This window comes from Penaeus monodon, chromosome 13, assembly GCF_015228065.2.
Source record: "Penaeus monodon isolate SGIC_2016 chromosome 13, NSTDA_Pmon_1, whole genome shotgun sequence".
NCBI classification, from domain to species: Eukaryota; Metazoa; Arthropoda; class Malacostraca; order Decapoda; family Penaeidae; genus Penaeus; species Penaeus monodon.
The window spans coordinates 31,156,711-31,169,210 of NC_051398.1; the positions used below are offsets into that span (position 1 = coordinate 31,156,711).

General features: G+C 49.9%; 1 protein-coding gene across 1 annotated transcript in view; it reads left to right on the plus strand.

Annotated features, from left to right (window-relative positions):
- Nucleotides 1–12,321, plus strand: part of LOC119580241 (protein sax-3-like) — a 12,614-nt gene extending 293 nt beyond the window's left edge. The window contains exons 1-4 of the mRNA XM_037928267.1: nt 1–46; nt 8,305–8,883; nt 8,986–10,515; nt 10,657–12,321. The exon at nt 1–46 is cut by the window's left edge and continues 293 nt beyond it. Coding sequence (XP_037784195.1) covers nt 1–46; nt 8,305–8,883; nt 8,986–10,515; nt 10,657–11,735 — 3,234 coding nt within the window. The 3' untranslated portion in view covers nt 11,736–12,321. The remainder of the gene's footprint in view (nt 47–8,304; nt 8,884–8,985; nt 10,516–10,656) is intronic.
- Nucleotides 12,322–12,500: the final 179 nt, after the last annotated feature.

The following is a 12,500-nucleotide window of genomic DNA, read 5'->3' on the forward strand; positions in this document are numbered from 1 at the left end:
GAAGTTCTGCTCCTTATCTGCCTCCTTGGTGTGGCTATAACTGAAGGTAAGGCATAAACCTGGATATTTAGGCATGTAATTGATTTTGTTATTGATTTAGTTGCTAGATGCTGCAGTTACATTGACTAAAAGCAGACAGAACCACCTTACGACCTAATAACAGACAGATTTTTTTCGAATGTAAACCAGTAGCACGGAAACGTGAAATCAAAACTAGACTTCAATAGTAACGAACTCTTACAAATTTCCCATCGCCACCACAGACCTGGATGTGACGTAGACTTCATCACGAGAAACTCAGTTCCCCTCGAAAGGCCGTTGTAAATGTCATCGTGGGTAGTAAAGCAGTCATCCCAAGCACTAAATCATACATTATCCGTGGCACCGGAGTCGTACTCATCGACGGCCATAAATCACAAACCTCGACAAGTTCTCCGTCAACTGTGGATACGTTATTATTGTTACGTGATGATAACAAATGATAATTCATGTCTTCTTGTGTTGGGAATTTGTTGACACGAGGATACTAAATTTCATATATAATTTTATATAAGTTTCATATTACACCTGTTGGGTGATTTATATTATGTAGTGATTATCTGTCATGATGTACTTAATCAAAAAGGGTAACTGTAGTGCGCGTGCTTATGTATTATTCTGAGTGAGAAATAAAGGGATGTGGTTATTGTACATGAAGGATATAAATGATTACGTGAAGGGAAAGAGTAATTTAGATTTTTTAAGAAGGAAGTAAGGTTAATTCTAGATCGCCTTTGCAATAAATTAGTTATAATAGATATGATCAAATATGATGATTTGTCTTATCACTGGTAAATTTCTGTCTGGTTTAAATAATTTCGTAATCGATATTCTTAAAGTATGGAACTGCGTCATTTTCCCGGCGGTTGTATCAATCAATTCGGAATGAGTAATACATTGTTAGTAACTATAACTAAATGATTTATATGCCAATTTGTTATTTGATATTTGGTTACAGGTAACTGCTTGGGGTATTTCATTTATTTTTATAATTATGTCAAGAAAAAAAGTAAACAGAAAATGGCGCCACAGTAAATCTACGCGTATTTCACTCCCCATTTGGAGATCGACTATAAAGCGTAAACATTTTCTTATTAACAGCTGACTGAAATTTTGATAACTATTTAACGTCTGGGTGCCTCTGTGAAACAAATATATGAAATGATAAATAAGTAAATAAATAAATGAATATATAAATAAAAGGAGGGAAGAAAATAAGACGGAAAGAGGAGAAAGAAAGTAAATGAGAGAGCGAAAGAAAGGAGGCAAAATAGAAAAGACAAGCAGAAAGAGACTTTTGATTCCGAAATTTCTCCCAGCATTACGCAGCCACGACCAGACGGCGTCCCTTCAGAAGCACGGAGCCCTTATCGGCGGCCAGGACAGGTAGCCAGTCCGGGGCCGATAAACGGACGCCTGTCGAGTGCCTGGGGGCTTGTAGGTCCCAGCATCCTCAGATAACCTCTCGGTGGGCGGAAGGGGCAGGAGCAAGGAGAGGAGGGGAGTGGGGGCACGTCCGTTGCAACAGGACCTGCAGTTTGCAATGTCGAAGTCTGAATTTCATTAAACAGGTTTTGTCTCTCGCCGGAGTATCACGTGTATCGGTTCCTTTCGTGTCGTCGGGTTTCGTGGACACTTTCTCGGGACGTGATATTGATTCCCCAGGTCGGTTACGCAGGTATTTGCTATACATTAGCGGAGCGTGTAGGGCTAGATTGAAAACAAGACTGTATCAGGTTGAGATGTAATCAGTGTCATGATTTTAAGAAGTTAATGAAATCTATATTGATGTGTTTAAGGTGTCATAGATATTTCAGAAAGTTGAGTCAGATTTCACAATTTTAAATGTTCATTAATGGAAACTCTAATCTTTATTCGTAGTGATTGTCACCAATACATTAATCAGCCTTTCGAAATAGAAACAGGGTAGGTTGTCCTTCGCCTTATAATTTATCAATTATTTCTTCCTCATCCTCCTTCCTCGTGATCCCCCCCTCCCCTTTCCCTTCCTTCCCCTTCTCCTCCCTCCCCCTTCCCTTCCTTCCCCTTCTCCTCCCTCCCTCTTCCCTTCTTCCTTTCCTTTGGTCTTTGATAACACGGCGATGGTAACCCGAGTCGCTTCTTCCTATGCAAAATCACGCGTTGCTTCGATACTTGTGATTAGCCCCTTGATTCACCGTCGGGCATCGCCGTGGGCAGGACCTGGTCTTCTTTTGCACTTTCTCGTGACCCTTTTCCACTTTTTTTAAGGGGGTCTTTGTGTTTGTTTGTTTATAATTTTTTTTCGGCTATATCTGTTTTTTTTTCTTTCCCTTCTTCTTTTCCTGTTTTTCTTCCTTTCCTTCGTTTTCTTCTTCTCTCTCCTTCCCCCCCCTCCCCCCCTCCCTCTCTCTCTCTCTCTCTCTCTCTCTCTCTCTCTCTCTCTCTCTCTCTCTCTCTCGTTCTCCCTCCCCTTCCCCCTCACTCTCTTGCTCCCTCTTTCCCGTTCATTACTCCCCTCATCCCCTTCTTCCATTTCCTTTCACACCCTTTCCTACTCTCTCTCGGCTTCTTCCTTCCCACATTAATAACAGCATTTGGTTCAGTGTCCGTCTGGTCACCCTCGAGCGCCTCGGCAATTCGGGACTACAATTTCCACCTTAAGATCTTTAGCCTCTCTACCCGGGCAATACCGGCCCTTCCCCTTTCCTCGCATCTCCATCGTTCCCAATTCCCTCCACCGCCTTTCCTCAGTCCCCTCCCACCCCTTTCTCATTCTTTCCCCTAGTTTTCCCCCTCCTCCATCCTCGCCTCCTCCTCGTTCCCTCCCTCCCCCTTCCTCGGCCCCCTCTCCTCCTGCCTTCATTCCTCCCTCCCCTCACCCTCCCCTTCCCCCGCTTTCCATTCCCCTCTCCCACTTTCTTGCCTCTTGAGTATTGTGTCTAGGCAGCAGGTGTTCAACTGCCTCTTAAGGAGTCATTTTGATTTGCTTTCCCCTCCGTTGTGTATGAAAGAGGTCGAAATTTCCCTTATCTACCTTTATCGTCAGATCGGCTCGGTTCATGGCGGTCATGGGTAGGGGAAAGGGAGGGGAGGAGAGGAGAGGAGGGAATAGGGGTTATCGAGAGAGGGGATGGGGTAGTGGGGTGGGGAGGGCGGGCGGGCAGGGGAGCCGAGGAGCTGCAGGCACTACAGTCATGTCATTGATTAGGCGAGTCAGTGCCTTGAATGATGGCATCCGTTGTTCCAGCCGTGCGCATTCCTGTGTGTGAATGTTTTATTCCTTTAGGTGGACCATCCGTGCCAGAGAGGATTATTGTCTTTTTCTTTCTTTTTTTCTGCGGGCGTCTGTGCGGGCGCGCGTGCGTAGGTGCATTTAAAGTGGCGTCCAAGTAGTTTCCTTTCGCGTCGGGGACACTACGAGGTTCCCATGCATTATGTCGCTCAGCCATTTGTTTAACTACGGCGTGACCCATCAAGATCCAGTCCCCTTGGTGGTGTCGGTGGGGCCATTAGGCGTGGGATCGACCAGGTGCTAGTATGCTTCTACCTGGGATCGCCCGAGGAGCAGCGGGGGCGGCGATACACGCGTCGCACACACGGAACAAAAGAGTCTTCTTTTATTCGTGTAGGATGTGCGTATGTGCGCCAGACCGGATGTCCAAGTGGCCGAGGTGGTGGGTAGTTCTAGAGAAGGTTCTGCGTTCTGTGTTATTTGTTTTGGGGTCTCAGAATCTAGCTATGGATCGGGGAGACATTTGTTCCCACTGTGTGACGTAAGGGTCATATTCGAAAACATTCGGAAGTATCCATATCAGGAAGGAGGGGGGGGGGGGTTGCTGTCTACGAGCCAGGTGCCTGATAGTGGGAAAATGAAGCTATTTTCCACGTATAACCTCACCTATCGACGAAATCCCAATAGTGATCAATACATGGATTTTTGCTTGTCCGGATAGCCTTACCGTCCGCCCTCGCTGTACCTGTTATTACGTGGTCTCTCGGGCCAATAACTACGGCGATGGTATCAAGGGGAGATCAGCCTGCCCAAGGAGCACTAAGTACAACCTGTGCTGAAACAACAAAGAGGCGATGCTTGTGCCGGGATTTATGTGGGCTGATGTTTGTGATTGCGAGCGGGGCGACCCTGTCATTTGCCACGCTGGGATTTCTTGCGCAGACCGAATTCTTGGCGAAATTGTCGCTCCTTGGGAATACCTAGGACGGCTTCATCAGGCGTTGGTCACCTTTTGGTATTTATGGCGTAAGACAATCTCTTGACGGTAGTTTAAAAGACTTTATATTGTGGATTTTACAGCGCGAAATGTGTCTGGTTGCGCAACAAGTCCCACTTTATATTCATTTCCAAGATCAGAATTTTTCATAACACAACACGCGCGCGCGCACGCACGCACACACACACACACACACACACACACACACACACACACACACACACACACACACACACACACACACACACACACACACACACACACACACACACACACACACACACACACACACAATTCTGTGAAGGCAAATATTCATACAGCCAACAACCTCCAGCAACCGGAGGGCAGGGGCCAGAGTCAGTTCGAAAGACTGGCCCCAGCTCGTACCCTTCGGACTTCCCCGGCACAAGGCGGCGTGCAGGCGAAAGAAAAGGGGCGTGCAATATGGATTTCCACTGAAAATTCCTGAAGTGGCCCACCCACCCTGTTATTGCAAGCGGCCACTGCACGGAACTCGCCGGTTGTTTAACACCGGAGGAATTAATATTTCACTCAAAGTATGCAATCTAAAGCCAAAATATAGTGTGCCAAGCCGTAAATACGCTGATATGTGGCCATGACGTGCGAGGAATGGAATGGTCGACCAGAATACTCCGCTAAACCAATAGTTGCTGATGGATGTCTGTTGAGGCGGCGGGTTGTCGGAGGTACTCTGCTCGGCGAAGAGATGGTGAAATCTTCCCCTTTCTCCCTTCCCCTCTCCCCCGACCACCTTTTTCTCTCCGCTGCCGCTCTCCCCTTTTCCCCTTTAAACCACGCACCCTTCCATCAATCTCTCTTTCCATGTTCTCTCGTTCTCCACTACGTCCCCCTGTCAAAAAGTCCCGCGCTTTTTTCCGACCCTGTCTATCGTCCCTCCCTGTCTGTTTCACTCTTCCATTTTTAACTTTAATATTCACGATGCAAGCTTGCTTTTGTATCTCAGCCTTTGTGCAGAAGTTGGCACCAATTTTCTGAATATTGCGAACTTAATTTTCTATTTATAGCCTGCATGTTGTAACGAGCAAGGCGGCAAACAACGGGTAAATAACGCTATCGATTGTTCTTGTGTTGCCAAGCAGTTCAACCTCGCCGCTTGTTGCGTGGGTGAAGGACTCCACCTTTTCCCATCGGTGACTTCAAAATTCGATAACAAAAAAGTTACTTTTTTCACTCCATGACAGAATATCAGAGCTTAGAAATATATTACAGATGGATAAAACTCGCCAGCATGTCGATCCGTTGACGCAAATCCAAGCATGTAATAAGGTTACCACACTACATCGATAATTTCGTTCGCTTCGTCGACCACGCTAATGCGAGAGACGACACCTCGGATAGGCCTACGGTGTCGAACGATGAAATATTCACCCCTAATGACGTGAAAGGTAAACTAAATTATACAGCGGATTGCTACCTGGCGTGTCCGTGGTCGCATCGAGACTGGTACAGACTCAGGTGGTTGCAGAGGAAGAGAAAGACTGGTCGGTTTGTGCTGTAACCGGGCTATTGATGAGCAATTAGAATATTTACAGTACAATTAACTTAGCATTTCCCCCTTGAAAGAAGGCTGTTGCGGATGGATAGGGGTGGGGGAGGGGATGGGGTGGAGGGGTGGGGAAGGGAAGGGAAGGGAAGAGAGGGGTGGGGGGTCGCTGAGCCCATCTCTCATCATCTTGGCTAATTATGTTTTTATCCGTGGATTATCTAACGCAATTACTGTGCAACATGAGGACCAACCACGGTGATTAGCTTAAGTTAATCAACGTCGACATAGCGTAATTAGGAAAGAGGGTTCACTCAAAAAACAATGCTGGTGATATTTTCCGTTTCTTTGAAGGTGTCCTCCCAGAACAGCTGTGTCCCCCTTGTAGTATCAGTGAGTTCCAGCATAAGAAAGGTTACTGTAGTGTTAGGCCTGCCCCTCCCCCTTTGTCTGCAGGTCTTTTCTGTCCCTCAACCTCCCTCCCTTTCGCCCTCTCTCCCCCTCCCCCTGTTCTCCCTCTCCTCCATATTTTTTTCCACTTCTCTCTCCCCGCTCTCCCTCCTTCTTCTCACTCTCTCTATCAGTTGCTATCCTCTCCTCCTCCTACTCCTACTCCTTCTTCTTCTTCTTTTCTTCCTCCTCCTCCTCCTCCTCCCCCTCCCTCCCCCTCCCTCTCCCCCTCCCTCTCCCCCTCCCTCTCCCTCTCCCTCTCCCTCACCTTTTTCCTTAGTTTAATTACTTGCTACACCATACTTTATTTACACAATGTGCTTTAGAATTAATACGAAAGTCGAGGACTCATACCAGGCCGCAGTAATCATCTCATAATCCTCAAGAGATCCGAAATTAATGCAAAATAAAAAAAAAAAGGAAAAAAGAAAAAAGAAAAAAAGTTCGTTTACTCCAGAAGAAGCAGGAAAGTTATATCATTAAAACTTTTAAAGCATTAAGTTTAAAGCACAATAAAACGCCGTTAAAAGAACCAGTTTCCAATTACTTAACCTTGAATGCAAGCGATATCAGTGTAATATTATTAATTCAATCTATTTACCCACCTTAGTATTATTGTTGTTGTTGTTGTTATTATTATTACTATTATTATCATTATCGTTATTGTTATTGTTATTGTCATTGTTGTTGTTGTTGTTGTTATTATTATTATTATTATTATTATTATTATTATTATTATTATCATTATTATTATTATTATTATTATTATTATTATTATTATTATTATTATTATTATTATTATTATATTTTTAAATTGTGATGATGATTATTATTGTTATTGAAATCATCATCATCATCATTATCACCATCATTATCACTATTATTATGATTATTATGATAAATATTGAAATCATTATTGCTATTATCCCCACCGCCACCACCATTGTGACTGCGTGCGTGCTTGCATGTGTGTTTATTGATTTATCTCTATGCATTTACCTATAAGTTAGGAGTTCCTCTGTCTAATATATATATATATATATATATATATATATATATATATATATATATATATATATATATATATATATCTCATCTATAACCTGCTTGTACCACTTATACCTTTGCCACTTACCTGTCAAATAAAGCCGGGTAAGTGCCCTTCATAGGAAAGTGTGGTGATGCTGATAAGAGCTTCTGACATGGCCGCATCGGTATTGTGCTGTGTCGGTCCCTAGGCCTATTCTTATCTGATAGGCGATTGAAGGTATTATGGCGTCCACTTAGTGAATGTGTTGTGGTGTTTTTTTCAACGGGGTTATTTGAATCGCTTTATCCGTTATATTTGGCAGCTCTTTCTCTATTTGAATAATTCTCTATAGCTTTCCGATTGAATTTCAGTATAGTTGTAGGTATCTTATCTTATCTTTTGCTCTTCTTCTCTTCTCTTCTCGGCTCTCCTTCTCTTCTCTTTTCATCCCTTTTGTTCTCTTCTTGCTTCGCCTCACTTATCTTTTGACTTTTCTTCTGTTCTCTCTTCTCTTCTCTTCTCATCTCTTCTCTTCTCTCCACTCCTCTCCTCTCCTCTTCTCTTCTCTTCTCTTCTCTTCTCTTCTCTTCTCTTCTCTTCTCCTCTCTTTGAGACTGCTCTTGCTCTCTTGATTACACGAACAAATGTGGACAAAAGCGAACTGCAATGGAAAACAGACAATGCGTGGGAGCATGAATGGGTGATATACGAAGTGTTAAGCACTACATCTGTAAATTAAGACCCGGCATTCGTGTACGCGAATGGAGGTGAAGTCGTGTTGAAATCAAATAAAACCGAAAAAACTATTTATTATTTGGACACAGTGCGCATTTGACCCTATAATTATGGTATTATTTGCCACGTTCATTTTTCTGTTTGCCAGTAAAGTAGACGTTCAGATTGCAACCACGCATGGTTTGGGATATGAATGTCCACGCACATTACGAGTGCTTAACGAACGATAAGACTCATTTTGGATAGGACTAGCAGGTAGCTTCTGTATTCCGATAAGCTTTTTTTAAGAATATCTTTTCGTTGTCTACCTACAGGAAGCCCGCCGGTGATCAAGGAGCACCCGAGCAACGTGGTGGCGCGACGCAACGACCCCGCCACCCTCAACTGCGCCGCCTCCGGAGCCACCCGCATCCGCTGGTACCGCGACGGCGAGAAGGTGACGACGGCGGCGGAGGACCCGCGCTCCCACCGCGTCCTTCTGCCCTCCGGCTCGCTCTTCTTCCTGCGCGTGGCCACCTCCAAGAGGGACAGCGACGCCGGCACCTACTGGTGCGTGGCCTCCAACAGCCACGGCGCCACGCGCTCCCACAACGCCACCCTCACCGTGGCCACGCTCGCCTACGACTTCCAGAGCCAGGCCGACCCCGTGGTGAGGGCGCGCGTCGGGGACTCTCTCGCCCTGCCGTGCCGCCCGCCCAAGGGCTCTCCGCCCCCCGAAGTCACCTGGCTCAGGGACTCCCACGAGGTCACCAACTCCAGCCGGGTCTCCGTCACACAAGCGGGCGATCTCGTCATCAGTCAGGCCGTGGAGGAGGACTCAGCCTCGTACGTGTGTCGCGCCCGCAACGCCGCCGGCGCCCGGGAGTCCACGCCCACCAAGCTCACCATCATGAGTAAGTGTCCTTCCCGTTGCCTGAGATCCACTGAATCCCTTTAAGCATATCAATTTGCCCTAAAGCCTTCGTCCTCAGCCCTAACGGAGTTCTCTTCCCCAGCGCCGCCCTGGTTCGAGGAGCGTCCTGCGAACGTGACCGTCGCGTCGGGCGTGGTGGTGGAGCTGGCGTGCCGCGCCCGAGGCTCGCCCACGCCCACGGTCACCTGGCGGCGTCTCGACGGCAAGATGCCGCTCGGCCGCGCTATGATCGAGGACCAGCGGCTGGTGCTGGACCACGTGGCGGCTGCCGACTCCGGCGTGTACGTGTGCGAGGTGGAGAGCGAGGCAGGGATCGCCGCGGCCCGGGCCACTCTCACCGTGATTGACGCCCCCGAGTTCGCTCAGCGGCCGCAGGATATTCAGGTGGTGGCTGGCCAGAGCGCCAGGCTCTCGTGCAAGGTCGAGGGCGACCCCAAGCCTCTCCTGCTGTGGCGGCTACCCACCCAGGACAGGACTGCTCTGCTCGCCGCGGGGCAGAGCAGCGGCCACGCCTCCGTCGCCGACCAAGGCCAGGCTCTCCTGCTCGGTGACGTCAGCACGCACGACAGCGGAGCCTACTACTGCTGGGGCGTCAGCAGCGGCGGCGGCGTCAGCGCTCGCTCGGAGGTGGTGGTCGTGGCGGCGCATCCCCCTCCTGTGATCGGCGTAGGACCCCAGGACCTCACGGTGTCCCTCGGGGGCGCTGCCACCTTCCCCTGCGAGGCCGTGAGTGAGGCCGCCTCGCCCTCCATCTCCTGGAAGTACCGCCCGGCCGCCCATCTCCCCGCCCGAGAGCTCAGCGAGGGCGGCAACGGCGGGCGAGTGTCCCTCCCGGCCAACGGCGCCCTCATCCTGAAGGACGTCCGGGCCGACGACGCCGGCATCTACAGCTGCCACATCAGCGCGGACACCGGCAGCGTGGAGCAGGCGGCGGTCCTGCGGGTGGAGGACGGCGCCCAAGACGCGGCGCCGTTCCTGCTGCCGGCGCCGCCGTCCAAGCCGCGCCTCATGGCCGTCAACCAGACCGCTGTGCACCTGAGCTGGCTGCCCAACTCCCAGATGGGCGGAGGTTCCGACCAGACGTACACGGTGGAGTTCTGGCGCCAGGGCTGGGAGGAGTGGCGGGTGGCGGACGCCCTCATCTCGCAGGAGTCGTGCGTGGTGGGCGGGCTGACGCCTGGCCACACCTACACCTTCCTGGTCCGTGCCGTCGACTCGCGAGGGGCGTCGTTCCCGAGTCCCTGGTCCGACCCGGTCACGACCCGCTCTCCCCGCGACCCGAGTCTCACGGAGGACGAGGTCCGTCACGTCCGCCGCCGCCTCTCGCGCCCCGCCGTCACGCTCACCGACGCCACAGTCACCGCCCCCGACAGCGTCCTTCTCGGCTGGGAGTTCCTGGCGCTGGCGGACGAGGCCGTCGAGGGAGTGCTCGTGTACGCCGTCAGCGAATCGGGGGCCGTGCAGGTGGCCACCGTGCTTGGCACGTCGTCATCCTCACACCTCCTGCATGAACTCAAGGCCAACTCCCACTACACTTTCTTCCTCGTCCCCTTCTGGCACAGCGTCGAGGGCACGCCATCCAACTCCATGTCGCTGCGGACTCCACAAGATGGTGAGTTTTCTCTCCTCATATTTACACACATAGATAGATAGATAGATAGATTGACAGTCATGTATATTCATACCACCATAAACTGAAGAAAGGCATAACGCTGTCGGACAGATTATTAACTGCATTGTTTCTCCTTCCCAGTACCCTTGGTGGCTCCTTCCGACGTCCGAGTGACGCTTCGCGAGGAAGGAACCGTCCTTATCAAGTGGTCAACTCTGTCCACCGAGGAAGCCCGCGGGGAGGTGGTGGGCTACCAGGTCACCCTCAGCCACAACGGAACCCACACCACCGAGACCGTGTCCCACCCATGGCTAGAGGCCGATGGTCTGATGACAGGGCGTCTGTACACCGTCCGTGTTGCTGCCCTCACGGAGGCTGGCCCGGGTCCCTTCACCGCCCCCGTGCTGATGGACGTCGGGCCCTCAGGTGCCCAGACCAGCCACCAGAATCGCAAAGACGATGGCTCCGTCATATATGCCCCGCCAGAGCCCGCTTGGCTGGTGTACCTGCTGATCCCTGTGGTGCTGCTCTTGTCTGCTGCCACTCTGATCTACGTCAGACGTCTGCGTGGGAAGACTACGCCCCCGGCTCAGCCCCACGCGCCCGCCCTGTATCAGGACCCGTCCCTCTACCCCACCCACCACTCCGTCAACATGTATGGTGAGCAGAAACTATGGCGACCTTCAGATAGTGACAAGGAATCAAGTTTATCCTCCACGCGACTCCTTCGGCCCGAGCAGCTCGTCAACGAATACGCAGAGCCAAGGATACAGAGAGCCAACGAGACGGCCGAGCCCTACGCCACGACAGCTCTCTTGGCTCCTGGCACTCCGCGCCTGGCACACGGGCCAACCTGGAGGCACCGTAGCGAGGACTCGGGCGTGCAGGTGAACTGGGCCGCCATCCTCCCTCCCCCACCCGCGTGCCCTCCCCCTCACGACATGCCCGTCTCAGCAGGAGGGCGCGATCTGCCCGGTCTGCACATGGTCTACGCAGCAGCCTCCTCTCAGTACGACAATATGGGCGGGTCCGAGCAGTACGAGAGACCCTGCGACGCCACATCGGAGCATACCTACGACCTGTATGCTCAAGTAGCTCCTGCAGACTGCCGCGGGGGGTTCCTCACTTTCAACACCCTGCAGTCACGAGGATGCCGTCAAGTGCGAGCGGATTACCCTCCGTCGAGACCGCTCGATCTGCCCAACACCAACACCCATTAGTCACTGGAAGGGTGCACCGGGGGAGGACAGGTGTGTGTGTGCGTGCGAGTGCGTGTATGTATAATCTTGCTATAGCGTGATGTGTCGCTGTGGCGCAAGTCAGCGGGCGATGGGAACATGTGCCTTCACCAGAACACATCACCAACCTCAGCCTATATATGAGAGAGAAACGGCTGCGCTTTCCTATACCAAAAATTAGAACGTAATGCCTCTCGAAGCCTCCAGCTGCGTCGGATAGTGACCCAAGTCTACCATAGTTTCATAAATTTGAAGGATCAGCAGGAACGACGGTGACAGCCTCCTACGGCCTCTGTAGAAGGTTTTAGTCCCTGAAGAAGAACAGGAGAAGGTGATCAATCTCGAGTCGATAGAATTATGCTTCTTATCACTCTGCTTCCTAGAGCTGTCACACCTGTACGCGGACTAGATGGTTATTTTGTCCTTATATTTGTGCCAAACTTAGCATACGGTTGCCTGTTGACAGTGCAACCGGCGAAGCGTTTTGTTATTTATGAGTCATTTGTTGTATATATGTACAGAAAAATATATATTTATTTTTATAAATAAAATATGTCACTGAAACAAATTTGTGTTTGTAGTTTTCCCATCACATTCAAATGGTACTTTTGATTGAATATTATATTTAAATGAATACAGTAGGAATGATATATGAAAATTAAATATGCAAAGTTCTCTCGTTGTTTACACTAATGGCATATAACAAACATTACCTACATCCAATCCAGTGATATTTCACGTCTAGTG